Source organism: Ursus americanus, chromosome 2 (genome assembly GCF_024610735.1).
Source record: "Ursus americanus isolate L20-20 chromosome 2, mUrsAme1.1.p, whole genome shotgun sequence".
Taxonomy (NCBI): Eukaryota; Metazoa; Chordata; class Mammalia; order Carnivora; family Ursidae; genus Ursus; species Ursus americanus.
In genome coordinates, this window is record NC_142128.1 from 42104200 (window position 1) to 42124157 (window position 19958).

Genomic DNA, 19958 nt, shown 5'->3' on the forward strand with positions numbered 1-19958 from the left:
AGAGGCCGGCAGGAACTGGACGCGCAGGGGAGGGGAGGGCGCCACAGGCTGACGCCATTTCTGAGCAGGGCATGCAAATGAGGCCGAGACCAGTTTTCTAATTCTGGAATCCCCAGCAGCCCCCGAACCTAAGTGCCCTTCATCTTGACCCCTGTATTTGTGGACGTCCGTGCTGACACAAAGGCTCGTGGCACTTTCTTCTGGGAGGGGCCTGTGTGGGGGGAGGCAGCCTGCACCTCCTTTCGGGGGACAACACAGGTCTGGCTGCCAGCAGGGCTGGCAGACATTGAGAGACAGCACTTCGTGGGGGTTCCAGGTCTTTAATTTTCCCTGCTTTATCTTTTCTTTTTTAACAAACTGGCAGAAAACGGCTGGGGCTGGTGAGCACTGGGGGTCCACTGGAAAATCCCCCAAATTGACACTGAGGTTTCAGTCGTGGTTGCTGAGGTGGGGATGCGGTCCGGGTTCACAGAGAGTTCCCAACTCACCCTACAACATGTTTTCCAAATGGCTGGAGAAGAGGTCAGAGTAGGTCCCCCGTTACTGCAGATGGGGGGACGCCGTTCCCCCCACCCCTCAAGCTCTTCTGATAAGCGGAGATAGAAGGCTGTGATTCTAATTGCCTACATCATCTCTTAAAAATACAAAACACGTGCAGTTGGCTTTGGTACAAAAAAGAAAACGACAACAAAAAACATTCTGGTCCCGTGGGCTTTCCCCCTCACCCCCCAACAGAGCCACTGTGTCCACCTCAACCTACTCCATTGCCTCCGACTCCGGGGAGCCAGGCTGTCTCCCTGGGGTCTCCATGGAGGACGGAAAGAAGGGAGAACAGCAGTGAGCTGGGGAGGGGAGGGAGGCACGGCTCCACCCACAGCCCTTCTAGAAGGGCCCCAGGGTCCCGTGGTGCAGCCTCTCCTCAAAGTCGGTGTTGCTGGGGAGGGGGGGTCAGGGCTAGAACCCAGCAGCCGCGTGGTTAACCCTGAATAAACCCCAGTAGTGTTACAGGACAAGGCCCCCTGATCCCTATGGCTTGGTTCCCATGTCCCTGGTCCTCTAAATCTCCCCACTCCCTGTGTAACTAATAAACAATAAATAAATAAATTTTCCTAAAGTAGAGGGAAGAAGGCATGAAAAATTGGCATCTGTGGTGTAGCTCCTGGATGCCAGCAGGGGGCACTGTGGCCCAATTCCCCCAGCTTCCTAAGGGCCCCAGGCGTCCAAGGAGCCCAAGAGCTGGCAGGGACAGTCAGCAGTTCTTTCGAAAGTTCCGTCGCCATTGGCAGATTGGAGTCCCCAAAGTTTGCCTCCCTTGGTGTGTCCTTCCTGGGGGCACAGGACGGGGGGAGGGGCCCCCTTAGCTCTCTGAAGCCACAGGCTCCCCGTCGCGACTCTCGGTCTCTTCCGGGATGTCCTGCATTCTGGTGAAGTCTGAAGGAGGACAGGGCAGAGTTAGTGGGAGAGCACAGGCTCCTGCGAGCAGCTGCACCCCTGCACTAACAGCGCCCCTTCCAGACCTGAGCTGTGAGGAGGGTGGCAGAGGTCTGTGAGGCCCTGGGCGAGCGGAAACCTGACAACAAAGTCATGCCCACACCTGCCTACTTTGTATCCTTCCTGAGGACAGGAAGATACACTTTGGCTAATAACATAATATTTTAAGATTATTACATAAAGTCACACTAGCTTTTGGTTATTTTGTATTTCCTGAATCAACTAAGAAATTTGAGGGTCTCAGAAACTTTTTTTACTTAGAAATCTATGTGTAGGAGCGCCTGGGTGGCTCAGTTGGCTAAGCGTCTGCCTTGGGCTCAGGTCGTGATCCCAGGGTCCCGGGCTGAGTCCCACATCGGGCTCCCTGCTCCGAGGGGCGTATGCTTCTCCCTGTGCCGCCCTCCCCCCCCCACCTGTGCTCTCCCGCTCTCGCTCGCTCTCTGGCAAATAAATAAATAAAATCTTAAAAAAAAAAATTCTATGTCACTTGAAAAGGTTGGTGTCACAGACTCACTGGAAAGGCTCCTACATTCTTTGCTTCCTAGAGCTCCACTGCCGTTCAGCATCGGAAAATGCAGGAAGTGCGTCCTCTGTGTCCCTCCCAAGAGGTACCGTAGCCCTCAGAAGTGAGTTACGGGTTCCCCTAAGTGTCCCAGGGCGCCAGGACACAGCCAAGGGCGGCGGCCCACTTCCATTCCGGCCTCACCTCGGGGACTGTGGGGCGGCGACAGGCGGCTGCCCCCTTCCTCCTCGCTGCCCGTGTCGGGGTCACTGCTGTCCTGCAGCCGCTCCTCGGGGCTGCCCAGCTCCTGCCTCTCTCGGTCCTCAAAGGGTCGATGGACAGAGCGAATGGTCACAGACAAATCCAGGCGGTCGTGGCCTCGGCTGGGCTGTGACGGGCCGGCAGGAAAGGCGGCAGGCCAGGGAGTGAGCTCAGCCGGGCCGCGCCACCGACGGCGCCCTCGCCACCGCTCCCAGCGCTCTGGGCGCACACCGCCGCGGCCGACCCGGGGGTCTCCGGAGCCTCGCGCCCTCCCAGCTCAGCGCCCCCCAGGCCTCCTTACCTGCGGCGGCGTGAAGCTCAGGTACAGGGCATCGCCCGCCGGGAGGCTGCGGCGCCGCGGGTCCAGGGGCCTGCGGGCCCAGGGGGCCTCCGCCGGAGGCGGCTCGCTCTGGCCCAGGGCGGCCAGCTGCCTGCGGGCCTCTTCGGCCTCCCGCTCCAGCCGGGCGCGGGCCTGCTCACTCTCGCGGAGCCGGGCCTCCAGGCTGCAGGCCTCGGTGGCCCGCTCCTCGCCCAGCCGCCGGCAGCGCCGCAGCTCCTCCTGCAGCAGAGTGTGCTGCCGCTGCAGGAGCGCCAGCTCCGTGGCCTGCTTGTCGGGCACGCCGGGGGTGGGTCCGGCCCGGCCGGCCTCCCCGTCCCGAGAGTTGGCCCGGGCCAGCTTCTCCCGCCGCTCGGGGCCCTCCGGGAACCGCACTTCCATCAGGGTGTCCTGCTGCGCCACGGCCGCCTGGGGGAGTAAGGGGCACCCCCAGCTGTAGCGGAACCCGCACTCCCCGGGGCCAGGTGGGGTTCCGCGGGGAACTGGCCCAGAAGCCCGTGAGCAGGCAGCCCTGCTCTGGCTCCTCCCCTGCCCATCCCAGTCCGGCCGCTGACCTGGAGGCCGTGCAGTAGTCCGTAGAGACTGACCAGTCGCTGAAGCGCCTCCTGAGGACAGACGAGAGGGTGGGGGCAGGGCCCAGCTTCAGGACAGAAGCGCTGCCGCAGGGTGACTGAATGGGGGGTTTGGGGACAGCGAGCCTCCAGACACTCTCAGATGTAGGCTCTCCCCGACAGCACCCACACCGGGCTCCGATTCCTCAGCCACAACACCCTCCCTTCTGCTGGCTACACCAGCAGGCTCCCACCTCACCTCCTGGGGGGCTCTCAGCTGATTTCCATTCCGGTCCTGCAGACAGAGACAAGGATGGGAGTCACAGGCACCTGTCCCCCGCAGCTGTGTGTTGGGCCCACAGGCCAGCTGCCCCCTCCCACCCTGACAGCTCTTGCAGACCCACCTTCTGGCTAGAGTCTGAGTCGGTTCTGCAGAGCTCAATCGAGCCATTGAAGGTTCTGGCCTCCCCGTCTGTGGACAAGGAAAACAGGACGGGCTGACCTCACGCCCGGCCCCTCCCGCCCGCCCGCTACCATGGCCTCCACCCAGGCACTCACTGGCAGTGACCCCAGGACTCGTGCTACCGCCGCTGTCCGGGTCCACGGGCAAGGCTGGCTCCCGGGGTGCCAGGCGCAGCTCCACTCCGGGCCCCACCAGGAGGTCTTTCAGACCCTCCACTATGGGGAAGGGGGGAGGTAAGCGCAGGAGACACACGGAACCCTGCAGGGAACGGCAGGGCGCCTTCCACCCAAGGCCCAGGCAACAGTCAGCCGCCCAGGGGCCTCACTCCTACCACCCCCACAGGGCAGAGGTCACTGAAGGGCGCCAAAGGCACAGCACAAGCGTAGACAGGACACGGGGTCAAACAGTAGCAAGCACCATGCCTCCTCCCCCGCCTTCCCTCCACCTGGTGCCCCGGGGAGTTTCTGGACACTGAGGCTGTGTGTGTCCACATCTAGCCACGTGTCCCTATTCTGTGAGGCCGAGTGGATGGGTCTGGACTCCTCCCTCAGGGTTCCCTCACCCTCGCGGATGGCATCCTGCAGCAGCCGCTCGCCACGGGGGCACTCCAGGGACTCGGAGCGGAAAAGACCCCTGGGTAGGGCAGGCAGGGTCAACCCGCCCCCGTCCTCCTCCACCTGGAAATGGGTCATCTCGGCAAACAGCCCGACCTTCTCCTGCAGCAGCTCAACCAGGGCCTGGTCTTTCTGTTGCAGCTCCGCTGTGGGTACAGAACAGGTGAGCACACGGCGGGGGCAAGGGCGGGGGCGAGGGCGGCTGCGGGGGGGGGGGGGGGCACCCAGAGAGCCGGTGCGGGAAGGGCGGCCCAAGGGCTTGGGGGCCACAGCCGGGCTGAGTGGCAGTACTTAATTCTGGATTTTTGGCATTTATGAAAAAGAAAACACTTTTTTGGGGAAAAGTAATACATGAACTTTCTTTTTTTTAAAGTACGCTCCATGCCCAATGTGGGGCTCAAACGCACGACCCCGAGATCAAGAGTCTACTCTACTCGCAGAGCCAGCCAGGCGCCCCTGGAGTTTTGTTGTCAAAACAAAACATACAAGGTCTGTGGCCGGAACTGCAGGTGCCAACCACTGTCATTCTCCCACCTTCCTTTACTGAGAGAGTCCACACAGATTCCATCTGGGCATGTGGCTGCCCAATTAAGCCTGACCTGCGGCTAGACATTGCCACGGGACTAAACTGTGGTCAATGGACATGAGCGTCTCTCCGGATTGGCCCTTAGAAGAAAGGGATATAGAGGCACCTGGCCGGCTCAGTCCATGGAGCATCTGACTCTTACCTTGGCGTCATGAGTTTGAGCCTCACCTTGGGTGTAGAGATTACTTAAAAGTAAAATCTTAAGGGGCACCTTGCTGACTTAGTCAAAAGAACATGCGACTGTTGATCTCAAAGTCATGAGTTCAAGCCCCACATTGGGTACAGAACTCACTTAAAAAGAAAAAAATATATATATATATATACACACATACATATTATATATATTTATTTATATATAAATAAAACACAATCTTTAAAAAAGAAAATAAAAGGGGGTATAAACTCTGCCTGTTCATTTCCACCTCCCTGCTAGCTGGGAGGCAGATGTGATGGCAGGAGCTAGAGTAGCTACTTTGGACAGGGAAGTGGGAGAATCTGTTATGTTGAAGATGGCAGAGGTGTACTGACTACGCTGCACTTCCCACTTGTGGACTGGGGAGAAATTATCTTCTACCTTGTTTAAGAAACGGATTTTTGTTGGTCTTTTTGTATAGCAGTTAGTTCATACTCTAATAAAAGTAAAAAAAGTAGATTAATGGCTCAACCCTGGTCTCCCCAGCTCCCCTTCTGGAGATATCACACACACGCACACACCTATCCCCGTTATTTTTACACCAGAGGTAGCATACACCCTCTATTGTGTTAAACCGCTCTTTTTACTGGCACTCTTTAACCAGTTCCATAGTACTCCATTGTGGGCATGTATTATAAATTACTTCCCGAGCTCTGTGGGTGAACTCACTCTTGATTCGACGCAGGTAAGCCTCGTGCTCTGTCTCAATCAGGGGGAAGTCCTCTCTGGACGGGCACCTAGAGAGGTAAAGTTTGGGTCGGGTTGAGGGATCAGCAATCAGCCTCCTTTCTGAACATGCTCGGTGCTTCCCTGTAAGACTCAGCAGCCCCAAGCCCTGGCTTCGCTCACTCCTGACCCCCTGCTTTTCTTCACACCCATCATCCGAATTTCCTGGTGCATGTGCCTCTCCACAGGCCACCTGTGGGGTCGCACCACAAGGACGGGCACCACAGGCCTTGGGGTGAAGCAAACTGGGCCCAAATCCTGGCTGCACTATTTACCAGGCGGTAGCCTCTATTTCTCATCTGAAAAATGGGTATGATCTCTTTCTTCTTCCCTGGTTTTTTTGTTAGAATTAAATGAAAAAATATAACAATGCTTTTGAACACAGCAGAAGCTCGATGAATTGATTACAGAGTATTAATTATAATTTTCACAATGACAAATATTAATACTGTTAACAGAGAGGCCACCATGGGTCTACTGCCAATGGGATGGGTATTTCGCATGGTTTCCCCGGAACAGGCAATGTCACACTTTGGTATGCATTTCTGAAAAATTTGTTCAAAAGTCTAAATTGCAGAAGTAAAAATAAGTTTACATGTTACAAAGTGGAGAAAATCCATTTCTAAAAGCTAAAAACAACTGACAAATATCCTGATTTTCATATTTGGCGTAATCTCCAAGGACCCGTTCTGAACGTTTAACACACATTTTACTTCTTTCATCACGAGAGACGCACAGTCGAGGGCTTCAAATCCCACGTACGCCCCACAGAAGCTCGAGGTCCGCGGCCACAGCACACGGAACAGTTTCCTTCTTGCCTCGACTGCATGGGCTGGGCTCTAGTCTCAATGCCTTCACTCCCTTTTTCATGCGTTTTTAGAAAATAAAGGTAAAACACAATCCGATCCGTACCAGCCCACTGCCTACAGCCTGAGGTGTTCCTGCCCCTGAAACTGTCCTGTTGGCTGGCAGGGAGCCACCACGGGACGGCTCCAAGCATCCCTTTGCCCGCCAGCTCACGCTCCTGAGAGGCGCTCGGGGTGGTCACGGCCTGAAGCACGCAGGATATGACGGCTCAGATGACCTTTCCTGCCTCGGGCCGCCGTGCTCCTCCCCCAGCCCCTGCCTCCCCCTCTGAACCCTGGGTTCTTTCCCCAGCGAGTGCTGTGGCCTGGGGCCCACAGCTGCAGGATCCTGGCGGCCACGCACGCACTCACACGCGCACGCTCTGCTGAATGACACGGATCCAGGTGCTCCGGTCATCCCGGGATGCCGTGTGGACCTCATACATCTCAGGGGGTGCGGCGCTGATCAGAAACATCCCTTTCTCCTGGTTGGCGATGTCCCGCACAATCAGATTCTGCAGTGATACCACCGAGGGCTTGTCCTGCGGGGCGGAAAGGAAGCACTCAGCGTGGGAGCCCTGACCTCGGGATGTCTGGCTCTTCAGTCTTTCTGGCGTGCCCGAAGGACTGAAGAGCCCACCTGCAAAGTGAATTGAGAGCCCCGGCTTTGGCGTGGGCAGAGGGCACTTCAGAGCGCATGTGACCTCTGACAAGTTAACTGACATCAAGGTTTATGGGGCACCCGGCTGGCTCGGGCAGGGCAGCGTGCGACTCTTGACCTCAGGGTTGTGGGTTCAAGCCGCACGCTGGGGGCAGAGATGACTAAAAAGTAAACAAACTCAGAGGCGCCTGGGGGGCTCAGTCGGTGAAGCGTCTCCCTTCAGCTCAGGTCATAATCTCAGGGGCCTGGGATGGAGCCCACATGGGGCTCTGCTCAGCGGGAAGTCTGTTTGTCCCTCTCCCTCCACTGCTCCCCTGCTTGTGTTCTCTCTCTCTCTCAAATGAATCAATCTTTAAAAATAATAATAAGAATAAATAAATACATTTAAAAAACCACCCACATGAAAAAAACCTTTCAGGCTTACTTTCCTCATCTACAAAAAGGGGCTCATTCGGGCCTTCCTCACAGTGTGAAAGTGTCTACACACAGTAACAGTAACCTGTTAGCTGTTTTTATTCCTTATGATATTGTAGTAACGATTATAGTCATAGCCACTAGACTCTGGAGGATTCTCGGGTTCTTTCTGGCTGGGGTAGAAGAGCAAGAAGAGCCCGTGACACTTCTCTGTGCTGAGAAAGGAGAAGGAGGAAGATCTCACCAGGGCGGGAAAGATGTACTTCTGGTCCTTCTCCTGCAGAAACAGCAGCACGTCCGTCATCAGCAGCATCAGGACGTCTGGCGGGAGAGCGGCCAGCATCAGAGGCCTGGACAGCGGCTTGCCTCTTTCTTGGGGGTCAGGCCTGAGCTGTTCAGTCCTGACGACTCTCTTACCTCTGGCCGCTTCCTCCTACCTTGCAGCCTCCCACCTGCCGTTCTTACAGCTCAGAAATGCCCGGGGAAAAGGTGCCTGTATCACCAGATCAAACAGCTTCTTGGCCAGAGAAGACTGGGGGGGGGGGGGTCACCAGTGCATCTGAGGAAAACCCACTTCACCCTGCTGAGGCCGGTTCCGTAACCTGGAGACTACTGACTCCGGGGGCTCTGCAAACCTCCCCGGGTTGCATAATTGTGCATATTAATATAACACGCACGTGTATTTTTCTGGGTGAAAGGGTCCAGAATTTTCGTGAGCATGAAAAACATTCCCAGAGCGGGAGGGGAAGCCCTTTAAATTCCATGCCTCACAACTGACATAAGAGGTTTCTGGCTATCCGACCTAAAATCCCCCCGCCCCACACGTCTGGGTGCTCAGGACACAGGGGACAGTCGGGCTTCACATCCACCCCTCCCACAGCTGAATAATCCCACCTCCCTTGACCCCAGAGGCCTCCTTCACCGCCCTTCTCTGCCCCACCTTCCAGCCACTCTGCTCCTGAGTCCCACACTTTAACAGTGGGGTGGGGGGGGGCAGAGACAAAAGGTCAAGTCCCTAAAACTCAGGGGTCACAGTCAAGAAAACACACACTCACCCTTTGCCCTTGGAGATCTTACTAAACTGTGGGCACACAGAGGGGAGGGCTTTTGCTAAATGCTTCAGAAATAAAGCTCTCCAGCCTTGCTATTTTTAGCCCCCACGGTTTATATTCTTAGCTGCTGCGTGGGAGGGATGGGAAAGAGAGAAAGGGATGAAGGGAGGTGCCGGTAAGCGCTGCCATCCCCCAGCCCGTGGAGGGGGGATTTCATGCCATAGGACTCAGGCTCAGGCCTCAGGGAGCAGTTTCACTCCGGCCCTCATTCCTCACGCCCAAAGCCGAGGCCTGCTACTCTCCTGGCCCTGCTTTGAGTAGGAAAGACGTGGCCAGTGCAGTGTGGGGAAAGATGCCGGGAAAGTGTGCCCCCCGCCCCACCCTGCCCCGGTCCCCTCTGCTCTTTTCTCTCTTCTCCATCCTGCCTGTCCTTCGCTGGCTCAGTCCCCTGTCCTGGGCCTTCCCTGGCTGTCTTCCTGAAGCCTGTTCTACAGCCCTGCTAGCTGCCCCGCTCTTGTCCCCTGGTCCTGCAGTTTCTCTGTCTTCCTCATCAAAACCGGTAGCTCTCCGGGCACGCAAAGACCCACCCTGACAAGGAAGCCCCATGTGGCCCATGAAGTGAAATACAGAATTCAGACTTTGCTGCAACAGAGTCCCCATCTCCCTCCCTCTGGGCCGCGGATGCAGGGCTGCAGAGACGTCCCGCGGGCTGGATGCCCCTCTCTCTCTGTGTCTGACTCTGGGCTCTCGTGGGGCCGCCGCGCTGACACTGACCTTTGAAGCGGCCTGTCGCCGTCTTCCAGAGCAGACAACCGTCGTGGATGAGTCTGCGCCGCAGAAGCTCCTCGCGGCCGAACGGGCCCTTGCCAGGCACCGGGGCCTGGGCCCGAGGGTCCATGCGGTGGTAGATCTCCTGCAGGCGGGCGCCCTTCTCCAGCTCGTGCACATCCTGGTCCACGTTGGACAGCAGCTCCTTCACCAGCCCCAGTGCTGTGGTCAGGTCCTGGCGCTCCTCCTCGGTCCCTGGTGCCGCGGGTCGGTGTGACGCACGGCCAGTCCGCTCCCATCCCGCCCCAGCTCCCATGGTGTCCGGATCCCGTCCTCATCAGAGGCGGTCCCTGGCTCCACAGCTGACCCTGTCGCCAGGCCTCGCCCCAGCCCGAGAGCCCTCCCCGCACGGCGGCCCCTGGCCCGCGCCCTCACCGTGGGAGTGCTGGAGAATCCGGTTGATCAGCACCGGGTACTTGGTGATGCGCTGGGTCACCAGCAGGATACACTCCTGCACCCCGTGCCGCTTCAGCACCGCCGAGCGGGTCACCTTCTGCAAGGACACAGGTGGGGCTCAGGGCCAGCACGGGGAGGGCGGGGGGGGGGGAGCACAGCAAAGAACACGGCACTTGGAGCCTAAGCTCTCCGCTGCCGGCCCTAACTTGGCCGCGGACCTCCCACTGGCTTGGGTGACTGCATCTGGAATGGGGAGCACCACGCCCCGGGTCTCCTGCGAGGACCAACCAGACAAAGGTGCGGACGGCACTTGCTCCCCTGCTCCGAGGGATTATCATTGACACGCACCACAGGGCTCGGTGGGCACCTGGCCTTCAGTGGCCGGCAGCACGCCGTGCCCCCCAAGAAAGGGGAGGCGGGGTTTGGGCCACCAGCGGCGGCTCTGGGCGCGAGTCCTGAAGAGCTCCGCTCACCCGGATGAACTGCTGGAATCTTTTGTCACGGGCATACAACTCCTTGTAAAGCTTTAAGGCCTTGGTGTGGCGGCTGCAGAACTCCGAGTAGGTCTTGCGCATCTGCTCCGCGCTGGGACCTGAGAACTAGAAGTCGGGGAGCCGGGCTGGGTCAGCAGGTCCCTCAAAGCCACACCGGATCATCCTCTGGACCCCCTCTGGCCCCCGCCTCGCCGGCTCTCGTGGCCCCGCCCCCAGACTCGGATCACACCTCCGCCCGGCCGACCCACCTGGGTAATAAGCAGGTCCCCCAGGCGGTGGATGACGAAGTTGCGGGTGCTTCCGGGGCACAGGGCCTGGCGCCGGCGCTCCAGCAGCTGGCTGAGGAAGCGTGTGTGGATGTCGCTGAGCTCGTCCACGCAGGGGAACAGGCCCTGCACCACGGCCGGCTCCAGCTGCAGCTCTTCCAGCATCCCCGTGCGGAACAGCCGGGTCATGATCTTCAGCGTCCGCACGTGGTGCAGCTCCGTCTGGATGAGCTCTGCGGGACAACGGCTCACTGCACCCGCCCTGGCTTGGCCACAGTGGTAGGGCCTAGGCTGGGGACCCCAGGTCTTGAGGTCCCTTCCGGGGTGACACTCGGCATTGTTACGGTCTAGATTATTCTTTAATCATTTTTTCTCTTTATGCTCTGCTACCTCAGGCTGTAAGCTGCTTGGGGCAAGAACCACGTGTCCCCTCACGTCCAGATTTCCCACAGCCCCGTGTGGTGCCAGGCATGGAACGGGCTGGGAGCAAAGGCAGAGAACCAATTTGAAGGAAGGGGTAAAGATGGGGCCTGGGAGACCAAGAGCCCCAAAAGGCAGGAGCCTCATGGTAACTCGTGGGCCGGAGGCAAGGATCTGGGGGGGGGGCCAGGGCTAACAGGGTCTTAGGGGGAGCGCTGGCCGGAGGAAGGTCCCGGACAAAAGGCCCTGGATAGGAAGAGGAGCCTGGGTGGTCCTGGCTCACCATAGATGACATCCTGCTGCTTCATGACCTCCTTCTTCTGCTGCTGCAGGAAGCCGCTGTCCACGGCCAGGCTCCACGAGTCGGCTGTGAAGTCCCTCTCATCCGTCTCAAAGTCACTCATCAGCTCGCTGTAGATCACCTCTGCACCTGGACATCAGCAGGGCCCGCGACTGAGCCCGACTCTCCTGGCTGGGTCCCGCCCCGCCCCCACAGTCCTCTCCGGGCCGGCCGTCACCTTCATCAATGAGGGACTCCACGGACAGGGTTCGGTTCCGCATGTTGAGGGAGTCTGTGGACTGGGACAGGATCCGGCGCAGCCCCAGGGGAGACTCGTCACTGAAGTGTCTGAGGGAAGAGGGTCTACGTCACCCCAACTTAGGCGACAGACCCCTCCCCAGATGGGGAACCGAGGCTGGGGTCTGAGGGGCACGTACCCTGTCTACGGTTCTGAGCTCAGGGACAGAAAGGACCCCCCAGGCCTCCTGGTCCCCACTGCCGTGCCCCCCTGGCTGTCCCTTCCCCAAGCAGAGGCTCACCCAGCAATGTTGGTGGTGGAGACACTCTTGGCTAGCGACAAGGAGGAGCGGCCGCGGCGGGAACCTAGCAGGGACTGCCGGAAGCTGTCAGAGGGGTAGATGGCAGAGCTTGGCCGCTCCCGGGGGGTGGCTGGAGGGGCGACAGCGAGCGGGCAAACATCAACGCTGCTGCTTCCCGGGATCCAGGCCTCCCAGGTTCGTGGCCTAGAAACGAGGCCTCCGCTGCCACTCCGTCCCCCGCCCATCTGCTGGCCGCGGAGAGATCGGGGCAGCGCCCCCGACACTCGCATGCTACTTTTTTTTTTTATTAATGATTTTTTATTATATTATGTTAGTCACCATACAGTACATCCCCGGTTTCCAATGTAAAGTTCAATGATTCATTAGTTGCATGTAACACCCAGTGCACCATGCAATACGTGCCCTCCTTACTACCCATCACCGGTCTATCCCATTCCTCCACCCCCCTCCCCTCTGAGGCCCTCAGTTTGTTTCTCAGAGTCCATAGTCTCTCATGCTTCATTCCCCCTTCTGATTACCCCCCTTTCTTTATCCCTTTCTTCCCCTACCGATCTTCCTAGTTCTTATGTTCCATAGATGAGAGAAATCATATGATAGTTGTCTTTCTCTGCTTGACTTATTTCACTTAGCTCGCATGCTACTTCTAACGTGCGTCCTGTCTCGTCTCGGCCCCGAAACAAGCCTATGAGTGCACACTGAGGCTCAGAGAGTTAGGGGACTTGTCCAGGGTGACGCTGCTGGTGGTGGAGCAGGGACTCATCTGCTCTCCCTGCGACACCGAGGCTGTCTGAACGGCACTCGTCAGCTGCCCGCAAGGCCAAGTGCGGTGTGCGCGCTCAGACGACCGGCCAGCCCAAGCCTCACCCCATGAGAATTCTGCCCTGCCCCTCGGCCCGAGAGGGTGGACAGCCCCGAGGGACCACTGTCCACTTCCAACTGAGGGGGGGAGGGTACCATGCGGGGAACGGCCTGCGGGGCAGCAGAGCCTGCAGGCTGAGGGGCTGGGGTCCCAGCAGGGGTCCCATGGAGAGGGGGGCCTTGCACGGGGTCTCCTGCGCACCCCCACCACTCACTCTTACTGCGAAGGGAAACAGACTGCAAGGCAGTGTTGTTCTTCAGCAAGGCGGCTTTCTGTTGCTGTGGGACAGAGCGAAAGAGACACCGGGACAGCCGTCACCAAGGGTCACGCCCACAGGCACAGGCAGGAGCTGGGCGGCTGGCCCCTTGGGAGAAAGCTGGCACAGTGGTCACGGGCACGAGGGTGGCTGCGCCCCACGCGAGGGGATGTGTCCAGAGCAGCGGGCCTGAGGCCAGGGGCGCAGGGTGTGGGCTGCCCCATGGTGAGGACACAGGGTAAGGAGTGCACAGGAAGGGCACCTCACTACTGTCCCCCTGCCCGCCGCGGCCCTGCCAGCTCACCTTCTGCTTGACCTTGGTACAGTTGGCCAGCGCATCTTTACAACGGTTGTGGATGGTCACGCTGCAGGCTGGGGGGTGGGGCGGAGCGCGTGAGGGGGGCCGCGTGGTCCGGGGGGACACACCCACACGCAGACGCCCGTCTCTCCCTGGCCACAGTCTGAGACGGCCCTCTTCCCAGACCTTCCGGCCACTGCCAGACCCGACCTCCCCACGCCTCCTCCCCCTTCCTCCCAGCAGGAAACGAGGTGAGGGGTAGAGGTGGCCATTCTGACTCAAAGGTGACCTGAGGGGTGGCCCGGAGGGAAGAAGGGGTTCCTGGCTGCCAGAGACGAGCTCAAGGAGCACAGGGGTGGTTGAGAGTGACAGATGGAAGAGGACGCCCACGGGACAGAAGCAGGCACAGAGCAGCTGGGGCGGGGGGCCAGGGGCAGGGGGGCGGTTTGCACCCCCGGAGCACCTAGCACGTGGCCCACGTTTACTTGATCCTAACAACCCTTTGGGGTAGATTCAATGATCCTCATTTTAGAGATGGGGGCCCGCCTCCCTGAGAGGTCAGACCCCCCCGCCAGAGGCCAGGCAGCCAGCGGTGCCGCCGGGACTGAAACCCCGGCGTGACTGCAACCCCGGCGTGACTGCGTCCAGAGGCCAGGCCCTTGCTGCTGTGCCACACATGTGCCCACGAACCATGGCCAGGCCTAGCAATTCAAAGGCTCTGGACCCGGTGCTGGAATGGGGACAGACCCCGCCCCGTCCCCCCAGCAAAGCCTGCCAGCCTTCCCTGAGGCTCAGCTCTGACCCCTACCTCCCCCGTTCCGGCCCAGGGCAAACCCACAGCCCCCACACTCCGTCCGCACTCCGCACAAGAGGAAAGGAGAGGAGGAGTGGCCAGGCCTTGGCAGTGGGACCGCTGGCTGTCCCTGTCCCCAGCGCGCCTCGGCCCCCTGCCCTCTCCTGCTCCCTCTGCCGTGTCCAACAGCACAGGAACACTCTGCCACTCCGCACACAGCACCCAGCAGCAAGCTCACTTCCACAAACACCAGAAGAGCAGGGTGGGGCGGAGGGGGCGACCGGAGGGGGCTGGGGCTGCCCCGCGGCCCTAGAGCTCCCTCCTCTACCCCAGCACCCAGCGTCTCTGGAGCAAACCTCCGCTTTCCACCTGCTCTCAAAATAGTGCCTGCTGCCTGCCTCCCTGGTTCCCCTGGCAACAAGCTTCCCGATGGGGAACTCTGTCAGGTCTCAGGGGATCCAGACCGGGGTTCCCTCCTCGTCCTCCTAACTCTGAGACAGGTCATGAGGAAGCAGGGCGACCTCACTGGCTCTCCAGCTGCATGGAGACCGAGAGCCGCAGCCCCGGTCCTGCCGTCAGCAGCAGGTGCCGCGGGGGGGAGGGGGGCAGCTCTGCCATGAACAGAGGGGCGGGGGCCTGCGGCCTCCTAGGAAAGGAAGACTGCCCTGCTCGCACTTCCTCAGATGCGGCGAAGGTCAGGAGTTCTGACCTCTATCCCCCAACACACACATTCCTGCTGTTTTCCCTCTTTCTCACGGTCTGTCATTCACACCGACATCTGAGATGGAGGGTCCTAATCCCGTCCCCTACTTCAAACTGCAGAGACTAAAAAATTTCAGGCTCCACCCAGTCAAGAGAAAGGGAGGGACAAGGGGACCCTCGAGTCCTGACCTTCCAGTTCTGCCCAGGGAGACAGGCAGAACCAGGTGCAAGGCCGCGGCTTGCCACCCCCCCCACCAACAGCAGGACATTCCTGATCCTTCTCCAAGCAGTTCTCCTCACCCTCAGCAGCTGTTCCACGAGCCAGGGGACACCCAGCGGACAACAGCTGCAAGGGGAGCCACCCCAGCCTCCCGCCCCTGACTCCCAGATAGCCCTGCCTGTGCCCCGAGGGAGGACTCAGCATCTGGCCCTGGCCCTGGGCCCCGCTGGGGCTCCAAGAGACTGACCCTAGGTACCCCGGGCAGAAAGGACAGACAGCAAGGTGAGGGTCAGCGGGCACTGAGGCAGAGTGACATTCGGGACCCACACGACTTACTCGGGCAGATGAGGGCTTCCTTGGCTGTGATACTCTTGTTACAGGCGTAGCACATGGTCATGCCCGAGACGGAGATGGTGGTGAAGAGGTGCCCGTTGGTGTAGCGGGCGTCCTTGGCCTCCTTCATCTTCTCCTTCTCCCGGGTCTGCGGAAAGGGTGAGACAGACAGGGAGTGAGGCTGAAGATGCCAGGTGCCCTTGGTGCCCAGAGACAGGTGGAGGGCAGAGGCCAGGGAGTGATGCCCACACGGGGCTGCCGGAAAGACACCACTTCCCAAAGAAGGGCCTGCCATAGGGTGTCAGAGGCAGCTGTCCAAGAGGGCCCGGGCCAGCCCCGAGGGGCCCAGCTGGCCGCTGACCTACCTGGCCCCTGCGGCTGGGCTGCCTCCTGTGGCCACTCATCTCGCCGGCTCTAGCCCGGCGTGCTCCCTGCACCTCCCAGCCCTGCTCTGCTCGCCCCCAGGCTGCTGAAAGCTCTCCTCCGAGCTGGGGGAAGATGCGCAGAGAGGAGGGGAGAGCGGGCGAAGCAGAGGGTGCCAGCTCACCAGCGCTTTCAAATCTAGGGGAGTTAGCTGCTCTTATAACCATGACAACGGGTGTTGGAGCCCGCTCCGCTGTCACAGTGGGGGGCAGGAGAGCCCCTCTAGCTTGGCGGGAGGCCAGAATGCCTCCAAGGCCACCCTCAACCCAGAGGTCAGGATCCCAAACCGCCGGGGCCCCTGTGGGAGGCTGGAGCCTGGCTCTGGTCTCTCGGAGGAAGGAAACTCAGCCCACGGGTCTCCTTCCTTCCGGCAGGAAGTCTGACTTTTATTCCTTATGCTACCCTCAGAAACCGAGGCGAGCTGCCGCTCCCCCAGCTCACTCTGCCCACCCAGCTCCCATCCCGAGGGCTGTCTGCCATCTACCCTCCGTCCTCCGGCTGCGACACCCTTCTTTGGGCTCGGCCCCCAGCAAGACGGGGCACAGAGCACCCGTCCTCAGGACCTCAGAGGCTGGTGGTCCCCTCCCTGCAGCCCCCGCAGCTGGTCATTCCCTCCCTTCTCTGTCCCCCAAGAGCCTGCGACAGCATGGGATGCCCTTCTCCCACCTATTCCAGGACCTTCCTCAGAGGTCCCCACCAGGGCAGCGCACAGGACAGGGCTGGCAGGAACACGCCCCACCCCCAGCCTTGCGAGCTTCTCAGCAACAGAGCAGGGTCCAGACCGCTGAAGCTGAGGGCAGGCACCCCAGGGTGGGGGACACTGGCTGGGGCGCTGGGGACAGCCCTTGGCCTGGGCCTGATTTGGCTCCCACACGAGCAGCTGAGAGGCTGGGGGCGGGGGAACCACACCGGGCTGGTGCTAGGCGGGCTGGTGCTAGGCGGGCACTCTGTGCTCTGTGCTCCAGCAGAAAAGGGAAGTGTGCGGGAGCTGAGTCAACAGCGTGGGGGCCAGAGGACCAGAGGGCGCTGGGCCACGGTGCCCTGAGGTCTCCAGGGCCGGGGTCCGATCTCCCCTGGCTCCATGCAGAAGCGCTAGCTTTGTCTGCTGATAAGCAGAAACTGGAGGTCTTAGGGTCTTTGCCCACTTCCATCACCTACTTCTCCCCTCTCCTCCTCCTCCTCCTAGTCTCCTCCCCTCCCTCAGCCTTTCCCTTCTCACCTCCTCCCCCTGTGGCTTCCCTACAGCCTGTGGCCTCTCCCTCCTAACCTCCCCCTTGCAGCCCACTCCCTCCGCCTCCCCCAGGCCTGGTTAGGCAAGCCCAGCCTTCCAACCCCAGCCTCCAGTGTTCTGGGCCTCCTTCCCTCTACTCTGGTACCTGCCTACCTGGATCACTAGAAAATTCTCCCCTGGTCTAACTTCCATCTGTCTTGCTCCAAATTACAGCTCCTTAGAAGATCAAATCCTCCTCTGAATGACGTGGGAGCTCAATGACCAGGTGCCAAGGTCTCTCCTCACTGCCACAGCCCCTCTCCTCTCCTGCACGCCCAGCCTTCTCTACGACACAAATAACTTTCAGCACTCACTACGCTCGCACTGGAAGCATCAAACCAGCCAACATGGAAAAGAACATGTCCGGGTCAGGGTCAACTCCAGAAGGGGAGGTGCTGGAGATCTGGCCTGGCTGCTCCAAGTCCCCATTCCCTTCACCCTCGCTCCACCCTCTGCCCTCCAGCCTCAAACCTCCTGGAGACTCACCTGGGAAAGAGGTGGGAGGAGGAGGGAGGGGAGGGGGCAGCCAGAGCACAGAGTGTCTCGGGCCCTCCCCTCCCTGGCTTCGATGGCCCACAGATGACCCCGGTGCTCTGGGCCCAGCCTCCCCTGCTCCCCACACTCGGCCTCTCTGAGGGACCCCGTGGGTAGGTGAGGCAGCAGTGGGCAGCCACAGCAGCAGCACACCCCACCTCGGCCACTGCCCGGCAGCCACGGCCCTGGCACTGCCTAGCGCTATTGTCTTGGTGCAGTCTATGCCCGCCCCAGCGCCCGGCCGGGAGGATGGAAGGACACAGGGTCTGCCACTGGGTGGGGGGGGGGGCAGCTGCTCCTGAGATGCAGCGAATGGCCTTTGCTTGGTTCTGTTTGGTTCTGTCCCACTCTCTTCCAGGTATTAAGATGGTCCCACTGGTCTCCTGTCTACCTGCCCACCCGCAGGAGAGCCCTTCACCTCCACGCCCCAACCCCTGCAGCGAGACATGGCCTTGCTGCCCATTCCGCACCAGCCACCCTCACCACTCAGAAGCCCTTCCTGCCCGGTTCAGTCCTGTCCTGCCTGGCCAGTGTCCGGCCACTCCTGCTCACACAGCCTCACAGAAGCTTCTCCCGCGGCATCAGGAAGCAGAGACGAGGGCACCCAAAAGCACCCGGCTCGGCGCCCCACACAGCAGGCAGTCGGCGTGCACTTGGAAGGGAAGGAAGGACGGGCGGGAGGACGGACGAGGGACAGGGGGTCCCAGCGGCACCCTCGCCCTGAGCCATGAAAACCCCCATCTCCCCATCTCGCTTCTCTTCCGCTTCCTTTGAGCTTAGGCCCTGGGGGGTTTCCTCCGGAGGCCAGAAGAGGCCAACCCAAGCCCTCCCTCCATTGTCCTTCTAGATCTTGGTCACTTTGGGGAAAGAAATTTGGGGGAAGGGCAGAGGGCACGGTAGCTGGTGGCTCAAAAGCTCTGGGGCAGAGGTCGTCTGCCCCCAATCGGCACTCTGCCTCCCATGGTGGCATACGCGAAGAAGGCAATGCCCAAGCCTGGCTTCCTGGGCTCCGCGGGGGCAACAGGGATGGCAGAGCCGCCCGGGAGGGCCGGCGCTGGTCCCCGCAAGGCCCAAGCGCTCAACGGTGCCGGCTACCCCGTTGGGGATGTCCACACCAAGACCTCGGGGTGTGGGGGGGGTCACGTGGTGCTCAGAATCGCCTCTGTTCCTGCGGCAGCTCACAGCACCCCCTCCCCAAGGTGGCGAAGCCTCTGTACGGTGACCACAGGGCCCCCGCGGGTCCCACTGGGGTTGCACCGGGATTTGTCATCTGCGGCTCAGCCCGACCAGCAGGGGTGCAGTCATAGGATGCGAAGGGCCAGGGAGCCCTGGGGATGAGCTCTGGGCTGGGAACAGGGGAGACAGCGGGTCCCTGGCCACGGGACTGAGGAAAGGGCTTGGGATGGCCTCAGCCAGGTTCTGCTCCTGCATCAGCTTCCAGGGACAAGAAGGCAGCAGGCCGAGGAGAAGGTGGCCAAACGGAAATGCTAGCGCCAAAGCCAGAAACATAACACAAAAAGCCACCACTGAACACACAAAGGCACTTAGTAAATACTCGCTTGATGAATGAGGATGAGCCCCAGACAATGGCGGTGGGCGCAGCAGAAGAGGGGTACTGAGGGCCATGGGGAATCAAATCAGGCCAGGGGCCCTGAGACCCAAGCATCCTGGACCCCAGCCTGCCCCCTGCCCGGCCACACCTGTCGGGTCAGGAGAGAGACAGCAGAGGGGAGGGGGGGTGAGGCGAACAGACGGGCATTTGTGCCGGCAAACAATAGCTGCCAGGACTCCCTGCCCTCCTGGCACAGGGCAGGCCGGCTGACTTGGGAGGGGGCAGCTGCTGCCGGCACCCCCTCCCCCAAGAGACACAAACAAACCCAGAAGGGTCCAGCCAGCTCCTCTTAGCCATTTCTCTCACCAGCTCCCGGAGTCCTGACCAATCTGCTTGTTCAGGCTCCTAGAGGGCCGTCAAACCAGAGACGGAAGCAAAAATGGAACTACTTGCAGAAAGCTCGCGCCCCCTTATCTGGTGACCACCACTCCAAACAGGAACCCAGGGCACCTGGGGACAGACACACACACCCGACACACAGTTCCCATGCATGCACGGGAGTCCCACATCCATATCTGTCCCCTCCCGGATCTGGTTCCAGGGAAGCCAGGACTGAGCTCAGGCCCCTCTCAATCCTTTGCTGAGCCCAGTCGGCCCTTCTCCAGCACAAGCAACCCCCTACAGCACTCAGTGCCCCCCTCGGCTCTGTCCCGAACCTCCATGACCCCCAGCATCTCTTCCTGTGCCCCTAAAAGCTTCAACCTCCTAGGGACCCCCA

The 19958-nt window shown here is 60.3% G+C and overlaps 1 protein-coding gene across 8 annotated transcripts in view; it reads right to left on the reverse strand.

Moving 5' to 3' along the window:
• Positions 1 to 300: 300 nt before the first annotated feature.
• Positions 301 to 19958, reverse strand: part of ARHGEF2 (Rho/Rac guanine nucleotide exchange factor 2) — a 42379-nt gene continuing 22721 nt past the window's right edge. For 4 of the 8 annotated variants that reach the window (XM_045784095.2, XM_045784099.2, XM_045784100.2 and 1 more), the window contains 21 exons: positions 15405 to 15549; positions 13360 to 13427; positions 13014 to 13077; positions 11920 to 12049; positions 11619 to 11728; positions 11384 to 11530; positions 10663 to 10913; positions 10394 to 10519; positions 9900 to 10017; positions 9471 to 9719; positions 7889 to 7965; positions 6942 to 7111; positions 5668 to 5735; positions 4168 to 4365; positions 3701 to 3820; positions 3547 to 3614; positions 3402 to 3437; positions 3146 to 3196; positions 2556 to 2999; positions 2198 to 2381; positions 301 to 1431 (listed from right to left, as the gene is read on the reverse strand). In XM_045784095.2, the coding sequence (XP_045640051.1) occupies positions 1358 to 1431; positions 2198 to 2381; positions 2556 to 2999; positions 3146 to 3196; positions 3402 to 3437; positions 3547 to 3614; positions 3701 to 3820; positions 4168 to 4365; positions 5668 to 5735; positions 6942 to 7111; positions 7889 to 7965; positions 9471 to 9719; positions 9900 to 10017; positions 10394 to 10519; positions 10663 to 10913; positions 11384 to 11530; positions 11619 to 11728; positions 11920 to 12049; positions 13014 to 13077; positions 13360 to 13427; positions 15405 to 15549 (2898 nt within the window). In that variant the 3' untranslated portion in view covers positions 301 to 1357. Of the gene's footprint in view, positions 1432 to 2197; positions 2382 to 2555; positions 3000 to 3145; positions 3197 to 3401; positions 3438 to 3546; positions 3615 to 3700; positions 3821 to 4167; positions 4366 to 5667; positions 5736 to 6941; positions 7112 to 7888; positions 7966 to 9470; positions 9720 to 9899; positions 10018 to 10393; positions 10520 to 10662; positions 10914 to 11383; positions 11531 to 11618; positions 11729 to 11919; positions 12050 to 13013; positions 13078 to 13359; positions 13428 to 15404; positions 15550 to 15766; positions 16423 to 19958 lie in introns of those variants that run through there. The other 4 variants (XM_045784093.2, XM_045784098.2, XM_045784096.2 and 1 more) reach the window with 3 other exon arrangements.